Source organism: Anolis carolinensis, unplaced genomic scaffold (genome assembly GCF_035594765.1).
Source record: "Anolis carolinensis isolate JA03-04 unplaced genomic scaffold, rAnoCar3.1.pri scaffold_10, whole genome shotgun sequence".
Classification (NCBI taxonomy): domain Eukaryota; kingdom Metazoa; phylum Chordata; class Lepidosauria; order Squamata; family Dactyloidae; genus Anolis; species Anolis carolinensis.
Genome location: NW_026943821.1, coordinates 7,312,717 through 7,332,381, shown reverse-complemented (window position 1 = coordinate 7,332,381; position 19,665 = coordinate 7,312,717). Strand labels below are relative to the sequence as shown.

The window sequence follows — 19,665 nt, the reverse complement described above, 5'->3', positions numbered from 1 at the left end:
ATGGATCTCCTTCCTGGAAAGTTCTCCCTGTGGTTCTCAAATTCTGCTTCTTGCTCAACATGTAGGGTGTTGTGTGTATGTGGGAATAAGAGAAGAGCAGGAACAACAGCAGCCTGCTGCCCCCAAGATACATAGCTGAGAATTTCTGACATTTCTAGCCCAGCACATCTGAAGGGTATCAGTTTGGGAAGGACTGGCATACACTTTCCTTTTTCTCATATCCTCTGTGAGACCCAGATGCCCTTTTCACCATCTCCTACCTAATCCCTTTGCTCCATTGTGTTCCCTATTCCTTCCAACAACATCTTTCATTCTCTCTCTGTGCCTCTTTTTTCCATCCTTCAGCCTTTTCTGCAAATTGGCAGCCTTGGTCAGGCACCGGGTCTCTCTCTTTGGTAAGCAGCATCTTTCCTCTGCTTCTGTTCTTGGTGTGTCTCTGTGTGTATCCCTTACCACTTATTTTCTACCCCTTGTCTCTGTTTCAGTGGCGTCTAAGCCCCACAAACCTGCTGTCCATCCTGCATCTTGACTCTGCCTCCTTAGCCATGGACCAACCTGCTTCCCCTGTACACCTCCTTCCCCATGATATTTCTCTTATCATGTAGCCATACTTTGTGTTCCTTGACCTAGGCTTTAAACCAGGCCTTTTCAACCTGTGTCCCTCTGGGTGCTTCACCCTCCAACTCCCAGAAAGCCTAGCCAGCTCATGTAATGGTCAGGAATTCTGGGATTCAGGTGTCCAAAACACCTGGAGGGCGGCAGGTTGAAGAGGTCTTCTTTAAACCAAGGGTGAGCTATGCACACCTGAGCTGCTTGTGAAGCCCAAGAATTTGAAAAATGTAAAATGTTATTTTTTTGTAAAAATCGTATTCCCTCCTCCAATATGCATAAGGGGGAGTGGGGGGAAACTTTCACCACATTTTCTCACCGGGGCCATTTTGGGCCCAGAGGAGGCCTTTTTCAAAACCTGAAGTAATTTCAAACACTTTTTGCTTTTTATAAAAGACTACTTCTAGGCATGAAATGCTCCGAGGGATGGACTAAATACATGGCAAAAATGCCCCATATGTTCTAGGGGCATCACTTTTAAAAAATTGCTAGTGGGTGGATGTGATGAGATTGTGGCCATCCAAGTTCTCCTGAAGGGAATTAATGTATGTCTGTAGCTTCTCACAATGGCACATTACGTCTTTAAACAAAGATCATCTCTCTCTGCCCAGGCACAGATGCTGCTGCCGTGATTAACTGCCTGCATATCCTTGCCCGCTCTTTGGATGCCAGGTGAGTAGATCCTTTTTCACCTGAATATTCTCTCCTCGCCTGCAGAAGAGGAGAGAGCGAGACTGTAAAGAAGTGTGTTTTTATTTTGATTTATAGATGTCATGTTTAATTTCGTTTTAAAAGTCAGGTTTAACTATGTTTAAAAGGGTAAGTATTAGACACCAGTGCGTGGGGGATGGTAACCAGCTCAGCATTCTGAGGCAGGTTGCCATAGTAACGAGGGCGGAGCCAACCGCCGTTTGAAGGAAAAGGAGGGAATGTTTTAAAAAACAGTTTAGTCTGTGATTTTAGTCACAGGGAAGACACTGGTTCCAGGTTAGGGAAACTAGGGGAACTCAGATCTCTAGAAGTGTTAAATTAAGCAAGTTAGGTGACTTGTTTAGGTTTATTTGTAGAGTCTGAGTAGGAAGGGAAAGCAATCCCAGTTAGATCCAAAGTGATCAGTTAATAACTTTGCAACCATTATCTAAGTGCCTTTAAAGAAGTTACTGTAACCACTAAGCTCTGTGCCTGAAATAAACTTGTTTTTGTTCTTCAATATCCAAGTCTCTGTCACCTATATTCAAAACTAAGTAACGCTACCATTTAATGTGAATAAGAATAAGAAAGAATAAGAGAATAAAGAAAAAAAATCCTCTCTGCCTGACATCTCCACCATTGGTGGGAGCGGATATAGTTATATATATAATAAAATAATTAATCAAAAGATCCCTTCCCACATCACCACAATTTGGTGGCAGCGATGGGATAAAAAGATTCCTCCCTGCCACATCACCACAGAGACCATCTCGCAAGTCATCTCCACACCCAGATGCATCATTTGTAAAGAGGAGGGAGAAAGCAGCTTCCCCTCTGCTCTCCCTCCATGCGCTTCAGCTGGCAGAAACTCTGACATCTTTCCTCTTTGTCCCACCTGCTAGGACAGTGATGAAGTCAGGCCCTGAGATTGTCAAGGCCGGGTTGCGTTCATTCTTTGAAGGTGCCTCAGATGACATTGAGAAGATGGTGGAGAATCTCAAGCTGGGCAAAGTGTCACAGTCCCGCACCCAGGTCAAGGGTGTGGGCCAGAACATCACCTATACCACAGTGGCACTGCTGCCCGTGCTCACATCCCTCTTTGAGCACATCGCCCAGCACCAGTTTGGGGATGACGTCATGTGTAAGCAAACAAGGGGAAAGTGGGGTGGGCTGATGCCTCAGTTTGTGTCTAGACTTGCTATTGTTTGAATTAGCAACCCAAGGTGGTCTGGGAATTTTTGCAGTGCAATAATACCTGAAGGGTAGCTACGACATGTCAAAGATGAGTTCTCATTGAATAATGAGGGACATATACTAGCCAATGATACAGAGCAATGCCAAATGCCAACTATCACAGGACTATGTAAAGAAGGAGATATATGTTCTGGATGTGAACAGCCTTATTTTGCATCCCTACAGTGGATGATGTCCAGGTCTCCTGCTACCGAACTCTGTGCAGTATCTATTCCCTGGGCACAACAAAAAATCCTTATGTGGAGAGGTGAGTGCAAGTAAATGGAAAGTTTAAAGAAAGATTAAATCCTTTTTTCAAAAAATTACATTTTCCAGAGCTTGGAAACCTCAATTTTGGATAACTCTTCCAATAATTCCCAATTTGTGGATGTGGTAGGGAATTCTAGGACATGATGTTCTCGAAATTAATGCCTCCTAGCTCTGTGTATTTCATATTTAGCAGAGTAATAGCATTTCTTTACAGTGATGGAGGGTGTGATACTTAGATGCCATGCCAGTACAGCTTCCCTAGCATGCCACAGCAGTCACTGCTTTGTGTGTTTTGTCCATTTTCTGCAGGCAGCGGCCACAACTTGGGGAATGCTTGGCACGACTAGCAGCAGCGATGCCTGTGGCCTTCTTGGAGCCCCATATCAATGAATACAACCCTTACTCTGTCTACACCACCAAGTCACCCAGAGAGCGAGCCAGTGAGTTCAGAAGGAATGGGGGAGGATGGTATGGTTTCCTTAGAGGTTGATTTGCCAGTTCCTTCATTTGAAATATACCCTGTAGCACCTGGTATTGATTGGTGGCCTCCTGTCCAAAAGCTGATCCTGCTTAATGCCCAAGACCAGACAGGAATTTGCACCTTCAGGGTGTTGTTGTTATGAAATATGATGCATGGTTTGAATGGAATTGTATGAAAGATGTATGGTTGGGGTCTATATAGTCTACAATGCCATCCTAAGGTGAGGCCTAGAAAAATTACAAGAAGGAGGTGAAGAATTCATGGAATATAATTAAAAGTTGCTGATGACAACTGTGACAGTAATTAACTGTGGAACTTTTGGTGAAAAACGACATGTTTACATTATCAGAGACAATGGCTCTTTAAGTTAAGGAGATATTTACAAGGTTCCTTATGTTAAGAAGGGAGTCAATACAAGTTTCCTTACTTTTACCAACCCCAATTAAGGAGAGTCAGCATCTATCAAGAAGTGAGATGAAATCAACATTTGAGAGTGGTGCTCCAGCATTATTTTTGGAAGATATTTTCATTGACTATGTATCCCTGAAGCCTATATACATTGGAACCAATATCAGACTTGGATAACTTTTGTGTTAGAGCTGTTGCTCCTTTTATTTTGTCTGGTACTGTCAAATTGAGCTTTGTATGGGGAACTTTAATACTATTATATGTTATTTGAACATATTTTCTTTGTACATAGACTATCTTGTGTTTGTGTAGATGAAATCAACATGTTTCAGACTGGAAAAACATATATCATTCATTTACAACTTTGGAACAACTTCAGAATATTCCTATAAAAGACTCAATCTAATAATTCTCAAGTGTGACAGACAGTTGTGCTGTTCACCCGCCATGCTGTATTGAAAGAGATGGTGTACCTTTGTGAGTGGCAGATCTAAAATGGAACACAGTCTGGTCACTTTCCCTTTCTCGAGGGAAAAGAAAGGAGTGCAATTTTGGAGTCATGATACATTTGAAGGGAGTCTGTTTCTGCTGTAGGTAAAACAGGGATCTGATCCTTGGTATTGTTCTTAGGGAAAGATAATGCATTTTGGCACTATTGGAAAGGTGGCAGATTTACAAGGAAGCAGTCTGACCTAAGAGATGTTCTTCTCCAGGAGATGATGAAAGGAGAAATGGTGATGTATGAATGAGGATGAATGAATGTGTATGTATAATGTGAATGCTGAGTAAAAATGTAATTCCCCTTTCTTTGTTTGTTAGCCAATGTAACTAGGTTGTTTGTGGATTCAATGTTGTTACATAGAATCTGTATGTATGTATGTTCAAAGTTGTTCTTTGTGTAAATGTGTAAAAGTTCTGATTCCCTTTTTCTTATTGGAAAATTGCAATAAAAGAACCTATGCTTTAAAGTTATTGAAAAATCTATTCAGAACATTGCGGGAACATTATCTTAAGATGGCTGTTCCTTGATTCCAAAGCTACATTTAATGCCTTCTCTTTCATATCCCCAGTCTTGGGCCTACCAAACCGAGTGGAGGAGATGTGCCCTGATATCCCTGTCCTGGAGAAGCTCATGAAGGAAATCAGCGGACTGGCTGAGTCAGGAGCCCGCTACACTGAGATGCCCCATGTCATCGAGATCACCTTGCCAATGCTTTGCAACTACCTCCCTCGCTGGTGGGAGCGGGGCCCCGAAAACAACCCCCAGGGCCCTTGGTGCACTGATGTGACATCCGATCAACTCAACACCTTGCTAGGCAACATCCTGAAGATCATTGTCAACAACCTGGGCATAGATGAAGCTTCCTGGATGAAGCGGTTGGCAGGTAGGAAGAGTCAGTGATCAGAGTGAGGATAGATTTAGAGGATCTTCTATCTTTGAAGGGGGAATCAGTTTCCAAGGAGTACTGGAGCGTGGATAGAAGAAGACTCAAAGCAGGCTAAGTAAAGGACAGGTTGACATAAAGTCTGGATTTTGAGTCTGTTGTAGTGAAGAATTGCTATTGGAGTGGCAAAACCATGGCAAATTGGGATTTTCCCTTACCCATACTTCCTTGTGATGCAGTTGTCTATACTCAGCTGTCAATGTGGTCATATTTGTTACAGTTTGACTATGTGTGCAGACCAGCAGAAAATTAGTCTTTTGTATATTCAAAAAGAGTAACACAAATAGAAGAAAATGCAAGACACCAACTTTACTTTTGTGCAGCAGCGTTCATGAAAAAAAAAACAACTTTAACGCAAACTTTCTAGTAATAATACAGTCACAGTTCCTCTAAAGTTTTTTTTTTCCATGTCAGGAGCAACCTGGGTCGCTTCTGGTGTGAGAGGGTATCCTCTAAAGTATCAAACTCACATATAGTCTTTGCATGGCATTCATGCAATATTTTTCCATCAGAAAATATATCTTCTTTCAGTTTTCATTTCTTGTTCATGGACATGAACATGGAAGACAAACTTGCCAGCATCAGATAGGCTGCAAGTAAGCCCAGGAGCAAATATTCAGTAAGCCCAAAATCATACAACCAAAACTCCCCAGTTATATCCCTTTGGGAGTGGCCCAAAACTTGTTTACCTTAACTACTCTAATTAGTCTGCCTGTGGGTTGTAATTAACCAGGATGAGTCTTTTTCTCTTAACACACACCTGGTAGTGATCTCACAAGAACTTATCCGTGTACCTTAATAATATTCAGTTAGGTTACGCTTGGATTGGCCAGTAATTGGAGTTCTTGACTAAAGTAATGAAATGGCCAAGGAATAGAATCCTAGGGAATCCTGGGAAATACAGAAAAAGATTGTATTCTTTTTTTGCCAGCATAGGCTTCAGTACAATACAACCTTACACTGGCATCTTGTTAGTGACATACATGGCAAAAACATGTAAGTTGCATTACATATTCAAAGTGAAATAGTTGCCATTGTGCAATGGATAGATTCTGCAGAAGCAAAGTTGCATCTGAAACAGCATTGCTTTGCATAGAGTAACTCTCAGTCATCAATATGTGTTGTGCAGTATTGCTTTACAGCATGGGATTTGTTCAGTGCTGGCCTAACGTATTTCGGTGTATGGGTATTTACTCTGTACTGAGGAGATGTGGGATCATAGCTCTCATAGGCCAGGAAAGCCGTTCCCAAGTCCAAGGAATTAGATTCCTAGGTTCCAGAAGCTGGGAGAACATTCAGGTTTCCCAATGTGGAATTACAGGCCCCACAAGAACAATTAAGCATCCTGATGAGTTTCTGGCAAAAAGTCTCAGGAGATGCATGTTGGCAGCACTGGAGGGAGAGTGGATTTATTTCTTGACTGATGTCCTCTCCTTCGTAATCCCTTCCATGCAGTCTTTGCACAGCCCATTGTCAGCAAGGCAAAGCCAGAACTGCTTCGCTCCCACTTCATTCCCACCATGGAGAAACTGAAGAAGCGCTCGGGGAAGGTAGTAGCGGAGGAGGAGCAGCTGCGGCTGGAGGCAAAGACAGAGTCTGAGGATGCTGAGCTACTTATTCGGGACGAGTTCTCGGTGCTGTGCCGGGACCTCTATGCCCTCTACCCCTTGCTCATCCGATACGTTGACAACAACAGGTATCGTGGAGATCAGAGTGTCCTTAGCTGCTGTCACTTTGTCATTCTCTGCTTCTTAAAATGAGATTTTTTTTAAGAATGGGAGATTACCAAAAGTGGAGGGAGAAGAACTGGAAACTATCTAGAGATACTGGTAAATAGGCAAAATAGACCCTACATAGCTGGAGTATGCTAGCAAAAGGTAAAGATATCTGTTTACAGTTCTTTGCATTTTCAGGGCCAATTGGTTGACGGAACCAAACTTGGACGCTGAGGAGCTGTTTCGGATGGTTGGGGAGGTGTTCATTTATTGGTCGAAGTCACACGTGAGTGAACTTTTTAAAGGAGGGCGGTGTGTAGGTGAGTTCTCGTGAAACAAACAAATCACAGGTGAAACTTGGAATCCCTTGAAGTGTTGCGCAGGCCGAAGGCTACATGCTTTTGTACTCTTGCCATGTCATCAGCGATATAGACGCCCACCTTTTTGGAGTATGAAAATGCTTTTTGCCGTGATTGATCTGTCATTCTCTCCTCCCTGAATGAGAGATTTCTGAAGAATTGGAGCTTGTTAGGAGGGAGAACATCCCTTCCTTACTTGGGCTCCAAGAAGAGGCCTCAGTCTCTTCCCTTTTAGGTAAATAAGGCATACCTGATCCTCTAATGGGATCTCCCACTTCTCTACTGCACAGAACATAGGCAGGACTCAATCTCTTTTTCCTTCTATCTGCTAGAACTTCAAACGAGAAGAGCAAAACTTTGTCGTGCAGAACGAAATCAACAACATGTCTTTCCTAACTGCCGACAGCAAGAGCAAAATGTCCAAGGTAAGAAAAGTATCAGGGAGTTTGTGGGGGACACTCTTTAGCCAGGGATGGAGGACACAAGTCTTCCCTTGCCAAGAGCCAGAATATCCCTCCAGTCTAGAAGAACCTTGGCACCAACAGCTACTGAGCTCGAGTTCTTTGGGACATTGGCCTCTGAGAACTGGTGAGAGTTTGAGCTTGTGAGCTAGGAAGTCCTCAGTTCAAACCCCAGCACAATTAGAAACTAATTGGGTGTTTTTGGGCAGGCCCTTATTGATCGATCTCCACTCTGACTAATAACTAACATAATATTAGTCATGCCGGCCTACTCTAAATGGTACTTGTATGGATTGCTACAGTACTGTTTGTGAAATGTTTTGTGTGAAAACTCCCTATAGTTTTTCCTGAGTAACATTATTAGCACTGTTCCTTGCCTTTCCTTGTGGGGTGTGTCTTTTATCTTGAAGGCAGTTTGCAAGACCCAAATCCATTTCACTTAACCCTCCAACTATTCCACCCATTCACAGTTAGTTGAGAGACTAAGACTCTGTTGGGCGAGTGGGCTTATTAACAAAATACCCTCCCCATAAACATATAACAGAGTAACTTATTACCAGCAGCGTGACACAGCACCAGTAGCCAAAGGTGGTAAAATGAACAAAAACACAGAGACCAATGTTATCTCTTTCTTAGGAGACTTTTCTTTGTAACAAAATAAAATGTTTGCACTATTTACAAAAATAAGGTTTACATAACACAAATAAAGTTCTTTGTACTTCATTCTTTGTTTCCACGCTGGGCTTGTTTCTCATACAGATAAACAGCTTCGTTTTCACAGAGCCTCTTCTCACACCGAACCTACACAGGAGCTTCACACAATAGCATACACACACTGGAATTTCACACATGATGCCTTCTCACACTGATGCCTTCTCACACCGAAGCCTTCTCACACAGAGACCTGCTAAGCTACAGGCATACCTGCTTATGTTGAACTACATACAGTAGAGTCTCACTTATCCAACATAAACGGGCCGGCAGAACGTTGGATAAGCGAATATGTTGGATAATAAGGAGAGATTAAGAAAAAGCCTATTAAACATCAAAATAGGTTATGATTTTACAAATTAAGCACCAAAACATCATGTTATACAACAAATTTGACAGAAAAAGTAGTTCATTACACATTAATGCTATATAGTAATTACTGTATTTACGAATTTAGCACCAAAATATCACAATGCATTGAAAACATTGACTACAAAAATGTGTTGGATAATCCAGAACGTTGGATAAGTGAGTGTTGGATAAGTGAGACTTTACTGTATTTTTATATTTTGCTGAGTCATTGCACCCACTTTAACCCTTTCAGTGCTTGACTCACATTTTTTGTAGTTAAAAATAGCTAGTTAATTTTTAATATTTCTGACACACCCCACCTTTTGAAGCCTGGTTTGTAGCTGACCAGTTGGGAATGTCTGAGAAGGACAGGCTCACTATTTGGCCCACCATTGAATGTATCACCTCATCCCATGCAACATGTGCATAATTCTTTATTTTTAATTCCTTTGCAGCATTCAGAGATCTGGGTCAGGAGTGGCAGTGGTAGAGAGTGAGGGAGTGAGGAGAGAATGGTGGGATAAAGGAGCAAATAGCAGTTCGGGGCAAAACCACTGAAATGTTCTTAATGCCAGCTGAAGAGGTTTCAGATGACCACCTACATATTTTTAAACTCTTCTGAAGAATGGAAACTAGGAGCTTAGTTGTTCCCTTGTGAACACTGGGAGGAAATGACGGGATTCTGTGTCAGCCCAACTCTTCCCAGTGCTTAACCTTGGGCCTCTTTCTATGAGCAGTGTTTCTAACTCCTTTGATGGTTTGGCTGAAATGCCGTGAAGAGAATAAAGAAGCTGGTGGTGGGGATCTTGATACCATCTTGGGCCTGCGGGTTCTTTGTTCTGCATCCATCCTGGGTGTACAACTCCATCTAACCTTTTGTTTCTCCTCTTCTGTCTTGTCTCCCTCTTCTCCCCTGCACCGTGTGTGAGTTTAGTCTGGAGAAGGCCAGGTTAGAGAAACAACGGCCCTTTTTGTTGTCGTCCTTTGGGCCACGTGGAGACCGCATGGCGCAATGCACATCTCTGCCGGGACCCTCCCCTCTCTCTTTGCTGGAAAATGCGGTGGGAAACCCTCCGAGGCCGGGGGAGAGGGAAGGGGACGTGGCTGCATGAACCATGGCGAGAGCACAATGGCTTTCCGCAGCTCTGGCAGCAACGCATCATGCATCCGATGGGTTGGCACCAATGAGCCATCAAGCACCCCGTTGGCAGGGCTGACTTTCCATCACGCACTTAGACAAGTTGTGTAGATGGCAACGTTGTGTTTTTGGAGTCACTCTCACATACTGTGTCATTCTATTCCCTTAGCGCTGAAAGGTGTCCCTTATTGTAAGGGATGCCTTTTATTTGAGGAATGAGAAGCTTGTTCCTTGTTATAAAAGCTGTTCTTTATTTAAGTAGCAGAAAGTTTGTCTTTTCATATAAGGGATAGGAGCCGCGGTGGCGCAATGGGTTAAACCCTTGTGCCGACTGAACTGCTGACCTGAAGGTTGGGTTGCTGACTCGAAGGTTGCTGATTAGAACCCGCGAGACGGGGTGAGCTCCTGTCTGTCAGCTCTAGCTTGCAGGGACATGAGTGAAACCTTCCAGCTATCACATCTGGCTTCCCCTGGGCAATCCTCTCACACCAGAAGTGACTTGCAGCATGTTCTCAAGTTGATTATGACACGATTATATATATATAGGGATGTCTGCTTATGATGGCTGGAAAGCTTTTTATATATATATACTCCGAACAAGATACCTAAAAATCCCTTATTTGGGAACTGAGTCCTTCATAAAGACAGAAATGTGTGCACCATATATAAGTATGAACATGAGCAATATGTTAATTTTACAGATACATGGCCAAGTTAACTGATACCAATTTAGGTTGAGTATCCCTTCTCCCAAAATCTGAAATGCTCCAAAATTGTCCACATGGATGGCTGAGATCATGGTACGAATTTTGTTTCATGCACAAAATTATTATGAATTTATAAAATTACCTTTATTTATTTATTTATTTATTTATTTATTTATTTATTTATTTACAGTATTTCTATTCTGCCCTTGTCACCCCAAATGGGACTCAGGGTGGATCACAAAGCACATATACGGCAAACATTTAATGCTGATTATAACAATGACAAGACAGGCAACAGATAGAGATACAGTAGACTTCTGGTCATAAACAGGTGGGCCGAATGTCAGATAACCAAAACTGTTAGATAATAGGGAGCCTCTATTATACCTCCTGGCAAGCCAGGTGCGTGCCAGGAGGGAAGGGTCTCTCTCCCGGCAAGCAACCGGCTTAGAAAGGCTCACTGCTGCCTAGAAAAACAGCTGATTCTCTAGGCAGCAATGCACAGGAGGATTTTCCAAGCCGGGTGCTTGGTTGGGAGGGAGGAGATTTTTCCCTCCCAGCAAGCAACCGGCTTGGAAAGGCTTGCTGCTGCCTAGAAAAACAGCTGATTTTCTAGGCAGCAACGCTCATGGGGCCTCTCCAAGCGTCAGGTGCTTGCCGGGAGGGAAAAGTCTGCAGCACCGGGCACCCACCGGCGCATCAGATAATACGGTGTGTCGGATAAGTGGAAGTTGCATAACCAGAAGTCTACTGTATATATAGGTTTTCCCATCTTTCAGCATCTTTGGAGGCTGTACTCAGTTCCGGCCACTGTGGGGTGTCGCTCCATTTCCCTTCTGAAGAGCTTTCTTTTTCATAAACTTCCTCTTTTTTCTGATCAAACACCGAGACCTTCAGCCTATGTCTATAGGATTTATATCTATATATATATATATAAAAGGGTAATGAAATTTCGGCCTGGGACAAAACAACAAAACTACACATCCCAGAAACACTAAACTTGGCAGCACAACCCCTCACCCATGCCTCTACGTTCATAAAACAAAAAGAAAAGAAAAATAAAGTCCTAATTCGGGGGAGAGGAATAATTGTTTTTATCCAATTGCTGCCAGTTAAAAAGCTAAGCTCTGCCCACTTGGTCTCCTAGCAACCCACGCAGCCCAGGGGACAGGCAGAGTTAGGCCTCACTTAGGCCTCTTCCACACCGCCTATAAAATGCAGATTACCTGATTTGAACTGGATTATATGGCAGTGTAGACTCAAGGCCCTTCCACACAGTTATATAACCCATTTATAATCTTATATTATCTGCTTTGACCTGGATTATCTTGACTCCACACTGCCATATAATCCACTTCAGTGTGCAGTCGGACACAACTGGACTTAATGTCAGGGGAAACCTTTACCCTTTACCTTAACTACCACCAATTCCTCAATACTTTATTTCCCATACCACCATACTTCGCCACAGCAACGCGTGGCTGGGCACAGCTAGTGAAGTATAAATGAATTTCATTTTTCGACTTGACTCCTAGTCAAGAACTGAAACCCAGAATATCTCTGGCCCCAAGCATTTTGGATAAGGGATACTCAATCTGTACTTCTCATTTGGTCCATAGGTAGGACATGATGTTGTTAATAGCTATTTCCCACTTGCCATTCCTTCCTATTATGAATTGCAAGTCTTATTATTGTTCTGAAAATCTGGCAACACTGCATTCTCCTTATCTGACTCGGTTTCCTTAGAGCCTCTGGTTTTTGGAGGTCCCACCCTGAAAACTGACCTTTTCTGTCTTGTACATCCCCTTCCTCTCCCGCATGCCTCAGAACCCCCTCCCTGTCATCTGGACCCATGTTGTCTGGGTTCCTTCCTCTGTCGGCCATCCCAGTCTCCTCCAGATCCCGGAGCCCATAATCCGACTGCTGTGACATCTTTTGCGGGAGGGATGCCACATGTGGCAGATTATGTGCCTTGGCTACCAACGGCGCTGTGTGTCTCGTGTGTGGTTTATGTTGTAGATATTAGAAAGGCTCTCTTGCAAGGCTGACTGGGGGGAGGGAGGGCCTAGATGGTGCTGAGTGGGAAGTGTCTTGGTTGTGGTTTTATTGTTGTTTGTTTTCTCTAAGGAGTGGATGGGGAGGAGGGAGGAAAGCCCAACTTTATACCTGTCCATCTGTCTTTCCTGATGAGATTCCATGTTTTGTTCCCTTTCATGCGGCTGCAAGAATCCCAGGTGCTTGGCCACTCGGGCACCTGAGAATTTGATGTCTAAAAAACCAGCAAAGGTTTTCTAGCCCTTCTCTGAAATTTCAACTAGATCCCAGGCATTGTACTCTATCTCTCTTTAAATAATAATATAATAATAATGTATTTATTACCCGCCTTTCCTCTAAGACTTGTTCTTGGAAAAATTGTGCCCTCCCCTCAGTGTAGTCATTCTCCGTGCTGGTTGGGGGATTCAAAGAACTGTCCTCCCCAAAAGTAAGTTTTCCAAGCACAACTTGAGGCCTACTGACTTCTACCACCTCCTCCTGTCCGTTCACAGATCCCTCAAAATGTAACTTTTTCCTCAACGGAACGCCTCATCTCTTTCCATGTCACCACCATCCATCCACTTCACATTTGTCCTCCAGTTGTTTCCTGCCATGCTTTGGATCTCATATTCTTTTCTTCTTCCTGTCCCACAGCTTTTAAAAAATATATATTTCTGGAGGCTGTTACAGAGAGAAATCTTTATAGGAAAAACATGTGCATTGTTGCTTCTGAAGTCTGGTATTTATTTTTGTCTTCAGCTAATGGAGCAAGTAGCTCAGGCATGGGCAAACTTTGGCCCTCCAGGTGTTTTGGATTTTAACTTCCACAATTCCTAACAGCCTCAGGCCCTTTCCTTTTCCCCCTCAACCACTTAAGCAGGAGGACCTCCCTCCCTTATACTGATGTCTGTTGTTCTCTCCTTCCTTCTAGTCGGGGGGATCAGACCAGGAGCGGACGAAGAAGAAACGCCGTGGGGACCGCTACTCCGTCCAGACCTCGCTCATTGTGGCCACTCTGAAGAAGATGCTGCCCATCGGCCTGAACATGTGCTCCCCCACGGACCAGGAGCTGATCAACTTGGCCAAGATACGCTACTCCCTGGTGAGGGGGCTTGGGCACACTTTGCATTATTAATGTAGCATTCTTTACATCCGTTTACACTTTCTTTTCCATGTCAGAAGTGACTTGAGAAACTACAAGTCACTTCTGGTGTGAGAGAATTGGCCGTTTGCTAGGACATTGCCCAGGGGAAGCCCAGATGTTTCACCATCCTGTGGGATGTTTCTGTCATGTCCCGGCATGGCAAGCTGGAACTGACAGACTGGAGCTCACCCTGCTCTCCGGATTTGAACCGCTGACCAATGGGTTTAACCCGTTGCACCACCGGAGGCTCCATCTGTTTACATGGCACTTCATAAAGTAACATAAAACAATAGGCAGCAAGCCCTGCCCAAGACATACACTCTAAAAGACAAACTGCAGCCACTGGCTCCAGGTATTTATTCAAGTCTCAGGTGCCATCAAATCTAATTTATTTATTTTTTATTTTATTTACAGCATTTATATTCCACCCTTCTCACCCCGAAGGGGACTTAGGGCGGATCACATTACACATATAGGCAAACATTCAATGCCTTTTTTAACATAGAACAAAGACAAACAAACATAGGCTCCGAGCGGGGTTCGAACTCATGACCTCCTGGTCAGAGTGATTCATTGCAGTTAATTGCAGCTGGTTTGCTCTCCCGCCTGCACCACAGACCGGGCCTAATGCGTACCTCAATTTTCAAATCCTTGAAATCAAAAAAAGTATTTGCTGTCGAGTGTAATGCTCAGTGGCAAAAGTGCACTCTTTGTCATTTGGCCACAAATGTGCATGTAACAGTTGATGCCTACTGAGAATCCCTTCTTTAAAAAACAAAATATTAAAACACCAAAGCTTTCAGCAATTGAAAAGTAAACCTTGGGTGGCTTAATGCTCTGGCATTATGTGGACTGTAGTTTTACAAGGTTGTGACTTTCTCTGAAAAGGAGTGCTGATGCCTCACCAAACTACAAATGGCAGGATTGCATTGCATTAAGCCCTGGCCATTAAATTAGAGATGACACTCCTCAAACAGGAGCTCCAAGCGCTTCCCATTTTGCTTTGACCCAGCACTAAAATTACCCTATGACACTAATCTAATGTGCATCCTAATTTTAGAGAAGTAATTTAGCCCAAAAAGGTGAGCATTAGGTTTGAGTAAACTGGGTATTTTATTTAGTTCTATGCCACCTCTTTAGGATATCATTCTTTCCGCAGTGACTTTTTAAAGTAATAACAATGTCCATAAATAAAAATCAGTCAACAATTTCAACCATTTTTGTGCTCCTTGGCTCAAGTGTATGTTCTCTTCTCTTCAGAAAGACACAGATGAGGAGGTGCGTGAATTCCTCAACAACAACCTACACCTTCAGGACAAGGTGGGTGCTGGTACCGTGTAAAGGAATACGTACTTAGGCGATCCCTCGTTGTCCGAGTATGATGGCCTCCCAAGTATAGTGTCTTGGCTGTGGGTACGTAGGTGACTGTAGAGCCCTATTCTTGACCCACATGTTCTTCCACAATGAGGGCATTAGTTCCCAGGTGGAAGGTGGTCTCGGTCAGGGTTGGCTTGATGCGTCTTCCCCTTGGCACATTTCTCCCTTTTGCTCTCCATTCGTGCCTCTTCAGATTCTGCAGCACTGCCGGTCACAGCTGACCTCTAGTTAGAGTGCTCAAGGGCCAGGGCTTCCCAGTTCTCGGTGTCTATGCTACAGTTTTTAAGTCTGGCTTTGAGACCATCTTTAAATCTCTTTTCCTGTCCACCAACATTCCATTTACCGTTCTTGAGTTGGGAGTAGAGTAACTGCTTTGGGAGACGGTGATCAGGCATTCGGACAATGTGGCCAGTCCAGCGGAGTTGTCGGCGTAGAAGCATTGCTTCAGTGCTGTTGGTCTTTGCTTCTTCCAGCATGCTGTTATTTTTCTGCCTGTCTTCCCAAGAGATTTGCAGGAATTTCAGAGGCAACAATGATGGAATCATTCCAGGAGTCTGTAGACAGTCCACGTTTTGCAGGCATATGACAGGGTTGGGAGGACAATAGCTTTATAAACAAGCACCTTGGTGTCCCTATGGATGTTGCAATCCTCAAACAGTCTCTGCTTCATTTGGAAAAAATGCTGCACTAAGGCGGTGTTGTATTTCAGTATTGATGCTGACTTTTGTGAAGAGGTGGCTGCCAAGGTAACAGAAATGGTCAACGTTTTCTAATGTTACACCATTAAGCTGTATTCCTGGCATTGCAGAGGGATTGGCTGGTGACTCCTGGAAGAGCACTTTGGTTTTCTCAATGTTCACTGAGAGGCCGAGCTTCTCATATGTTTCTGCAAACGTGTTTAGAGTGGCTTGTAGGTCTTCTTCTGAATGTGTAAAGACTATGTTATCATCAGCATATTGGAGTTCTATAATAGATGTTGTGGTGACCTTGGTTTTGGCTTTCAGTCTGCTGAGGTTAAACAGCTTGCCATCTGTCCAATAGATGATTTCCACTCCGGTGGGAAGCTTCCCATCAACAAGATGAAGTATTATAGCGATGAAGATAAGATTGGGGTAATAATACGTCCCTGTTTAACACCTGATTCCACCTTAAATGGGTCACTTTGCTGTCCAAGACTGTTACCATATATAATTGTGGAGGAGTCACAGGATGTTCACAAATTTGTCAGGGCATATGATCTTTTGAAGGATGATCCAGAGAGCACTGCGATTCACTGTGTCAAATGCCATTGCAAGGTCAATGAATGTAATGTACAGAGGTTGGCTTTGTTCCCTGCATTTTTCTTGGAGCTGCCGTGCAGTGAAGATCATGTCCATGGTTCCTCTGGAGGGGCGGAAGCCGTTCTGGGATTCTGAGACAGGTAGAAGGCAGTTTGCAAGGGTTATTGTGAGGATTTTCCCAGAGGAGGTAAGAAGGGAGATCTCAATTGTTTCTGCAGTGTGTTATTTCCCCTTTTTTTGATGAGTGATGATGATGGCATCCTTGAAGTCTGCTGGGATTTTCTTGGTGCGACGTCGTGACCACCAAGGATGCAGGGAGATGTTTTTCCCTTTTTAAAGTGTAGCGTAGCTTGACTTAAAATGTATGTACTAGAGGCTTGAATGTTAGAAAACGGTAACAAGTTTATTGATGTACATATGCGTAACGGTTTCAATGTTGCTTCTCTCTTAGAGGTACACTTCTTTAATGGTTACAATGATAACATTCGATGAAACAACTCTCAAGAGGACTATTTCTTCCTTTAACTTTCCTGATTCTCAATACCTTAGAACCAGCCTTCCCTGTGGTTCCCTGAACACAGACTGACTCTTTTTTTTCAAAATCTGCCCTCTCCGCCCTCGTTTCTATGGCAACCCGCCCCAGGGTGCTGAACTGGCTACCAATCCTCCAAGCAATGCTAACTCAAATACTTAACTTTTTAAAACCTCTACCTACAATTAAACATAACTGTAAACCAAAATCCACACTTCACCACACTTGGGGACCCAAACTTTTTCAATGAGCTAGTAGAGCCATTGTGTTAGCTCAATATGAGCAATTTGAGACGCACAAATGCATTACTATACAAACCAAGCTAGTTTGTACTTTCTGGGCCAATGTGGTGATGAGACTTTGGATGTCTCTTGAGTATTCCAAAACTGTAAATGCTTTCAGCTTTCAGATGTGACAAATTAGCCATGAGGGCATTCAAGACGCTGGGGTGTTAACTGGTGTTATAAAATGTATAGATTGCCAGGAAACCATTGTCTCTATTCGGCCCTGTGGATGGACTGAAGTTTGTGGATATATTCCAGTTCACCCATTTATCTTCCCTGTCTTCCTCTGTAGTTTTGTTGTTGTTGTTCAAAGAGTTCATTGAATTTGCCAAGTGTGGACCTTCTCTGCACTCTCACAGAAGAAAAGCTGCTTTCTATATTTCTCGGCTGCACTGATGCTCACTTTTGCTTTGCAGTGTGAGAACTCCTCATCCATGCGCTGGCAGATGGCACTCTACAAAGAGATGTCTGGCAAAGCCGAGGACTCGAACAACCCAGAGAAGATTGTCAAGCGGGTTCAGGAAGTCTCAGCTGTGCTCTTCCACTTGGAGCAGGTAGATAAAAGAAGCAAGCCGGGCTAGCACGCAGGATGATCTGGCCGAGTCCTGCTGAGGATCTTCACTACAGTCACAGTCTTGTTCTTATGGAGGAGTTCATTAAAATAATTGCACCCTGACAACTTGAAGGACTCACAGTACACCTCGGGGCTGCCCATTTAAAGCAGTGGCCTCCACAGTTGAATAGATTGATAGCTTTATATATATAGCTTTATATAGCTTTATATACATAGATAGATTAGATAGGAATATTATCTACCTATCTATATATATATAGATAGGTAGGCTTAATATTATATATATACTAGCTTGGGGACCTGGCATTGCCCAGGTTATTAGAAGAAGGCATTGTTTATTTTGGGATGTTAGGTAATATCACTGAAGTTTGGTCCAAATCCGTTGTTGGCTGGGTTCAGTGCTATCTGGATAAGGGTGAACTACAAGTCCCAGATCTGAGGTCAATCACCCCCAGAGCTTTATGTACAGTTGGCCATGTGGATCTGTGTGCCAAATTTGGTCCTAGTCCATTGTCGGTGGGGTCACAATTTCTCAGGATGTAGGTGTACTATAACTCCCAAATGCAAGGTCCATTCCCACTAATCCCTGCAGTATGTTCAGTTGGTCATGGGGCTTCTCTGTGCGAAATTTGGTCCCAGTCCATTGTCAGTGGGGGTCACAGTATCAGTGAAGGTACTGCAAGTCCCATCATCCATGGCAAATGTTGTCCAGATGCATTGTTGGATGGGTTAACAGTGCTCTCTGGATGTAGGTCAAGTACAACTCCTGTAAATCATGGTGAATTCTCCCCAAACCTCTTATTCAGTACCTGATCAATTCCTCTGTTAACTGTGTGCCATAGGCAGGCATAGGAAAGGGTTAAGGGAGAGGCAGTGGGCAGGGTCATGCAAATTAAGGAACCCTGGGATGTCCATTCTGTAGGAGAAACAGAATATCTAGGATGAAATTGTCCCCGCACTAACGCCTTCACTTGGGTGGCGGCAGAATGGTGTTTGTGGAGGACACGGGCAGGATTTGGGCTAGATGATCATGGCATTCACCATAACCTGCATGTCAGTGGAGGGAGGGCCATGGGTGTCTCCTGCTATAGCTGTTTGTGGAGGCTGGAGGCTGTCTGTGTAAGTGGACACCTCTGCCACATACACAGATACAAATTTTTCACTTTTATTATGTGTATAGATAATACAACACACACTCACACATACATATACATATACATATACATATATATATATATATATATATATATATATATGAGAGAGACTTAAAATTATATATATTAAGTGGCCTACATGGCCACCTTCCCTCCTGAATGAGCATCATTGTCTGTGCCCCACAGACAGAGCACCCATATAAGTCAAAGAAGGCCGTGTGGCACAAACTGCTCTCCAAGCAACGCCGACGTGCTGTGGTGGCCTGCTTCCGCATGACGCCTCTATACAACCTGCCCAGGTGAGTTAAGGTGAAAGGGAGGTTTTGCCTGTCGGTCCACCAGTTTGTATTTGGCTTCATCCATCTAGACATCCCTCAGCACTGATGCAGAGGCCACCAGCTGCTCTCCCACCTGTATTGTAGATCTTACAGCCCCCTCTATGTCTCTCAACAAAAACCAGGTGACTGGTTTAATGGATGGTCTGCTTTCCAGGCACCGGGCTTGCAATATGTTCTTGGAGAGCTACAAGATCTCCTGGATCCTGAGTGAAGAGCATCCTTTTGAAGACAGGATGATCGACGACCTGTCTGTAAGTATCAAAGAACATGGTAAAGATCAGAAAGAGTTAGAAGCAGGCATGGGCAAACCTGGGCCCTCCAGGTGTTTTGGACTTCAACTCCAGCTGTTAGGAATTGTAGAACTTGGAGG

General features: G+C 43.6%; 1 protein-coding gene across 14 annotated transcripts in view; it reads left to right on the top strand.

The window, feature by feature from the left end:
- The window catches only part of ryr1 (ryanodine receptor 1), a 178,284-nt gene that overhangs the window by 124,536 nt on the left and 34,083 nt on the right, over positions 1-19,665 (top strand). For 10 of the 14 annotated variants that reach the window (XM_062962718.1, XM_062962727.1, XM_062962725.1 and 7 more), the window contains 15 exons: positions 346-395; positions 1,221-1,281; positions 2,202-2,440; positions 2,719-2,800; positions 3,112-3,242; positions 4,762-5,076; positions 6,592-6,832; positions 7,050-7,137; positions 7,543-7,635; positions 9,668-9,682; positions 13,544-13,714; positions 15,017-15,076; positions 17,646-17,783; positions 19,144-19,256; positions 19,450-19,546. In XM_062962718.1, the coding sequence (XP_062818788.1) occupies positions 346-395; positions 1,221-1,281; positions 2,202-2,440; positions 2,719-2,800; positions 3,112-3,242; positions 4,762-5,076; positions 6,592-6,832; positions 7,050-7,137; positions 7,543-7,635; positions 9,668-9,682; positions 13,544-13,714; positions 15,017-15,076; positions 17,646-17,783; positions 19,144-19,256; positions 19,450-19,546 (1,894 nt within the window). The remainder of the gene's footprint in view (positions 1-345; positions 396-1,220; positions 1,282-2,201; positions 2,441-2,718; positions 2,801-3,111; positions 3,243-4,761; positions 5,077-6,591; positions 6,833-7,049; positions 7,138-7,542; positions 7,636-9,667; positions 9,683-13,543; positions 13,715-15,016; positions 15,077-17,645; positions 17,784-19,143; positions 19,257-19,449; positions 19,547-19,665) is intronic. The other 4 variants (XM_062962723.1, XM_062962722.1, XM_062962720.1 and 1 more) reach the window with 1 other exon arrangement.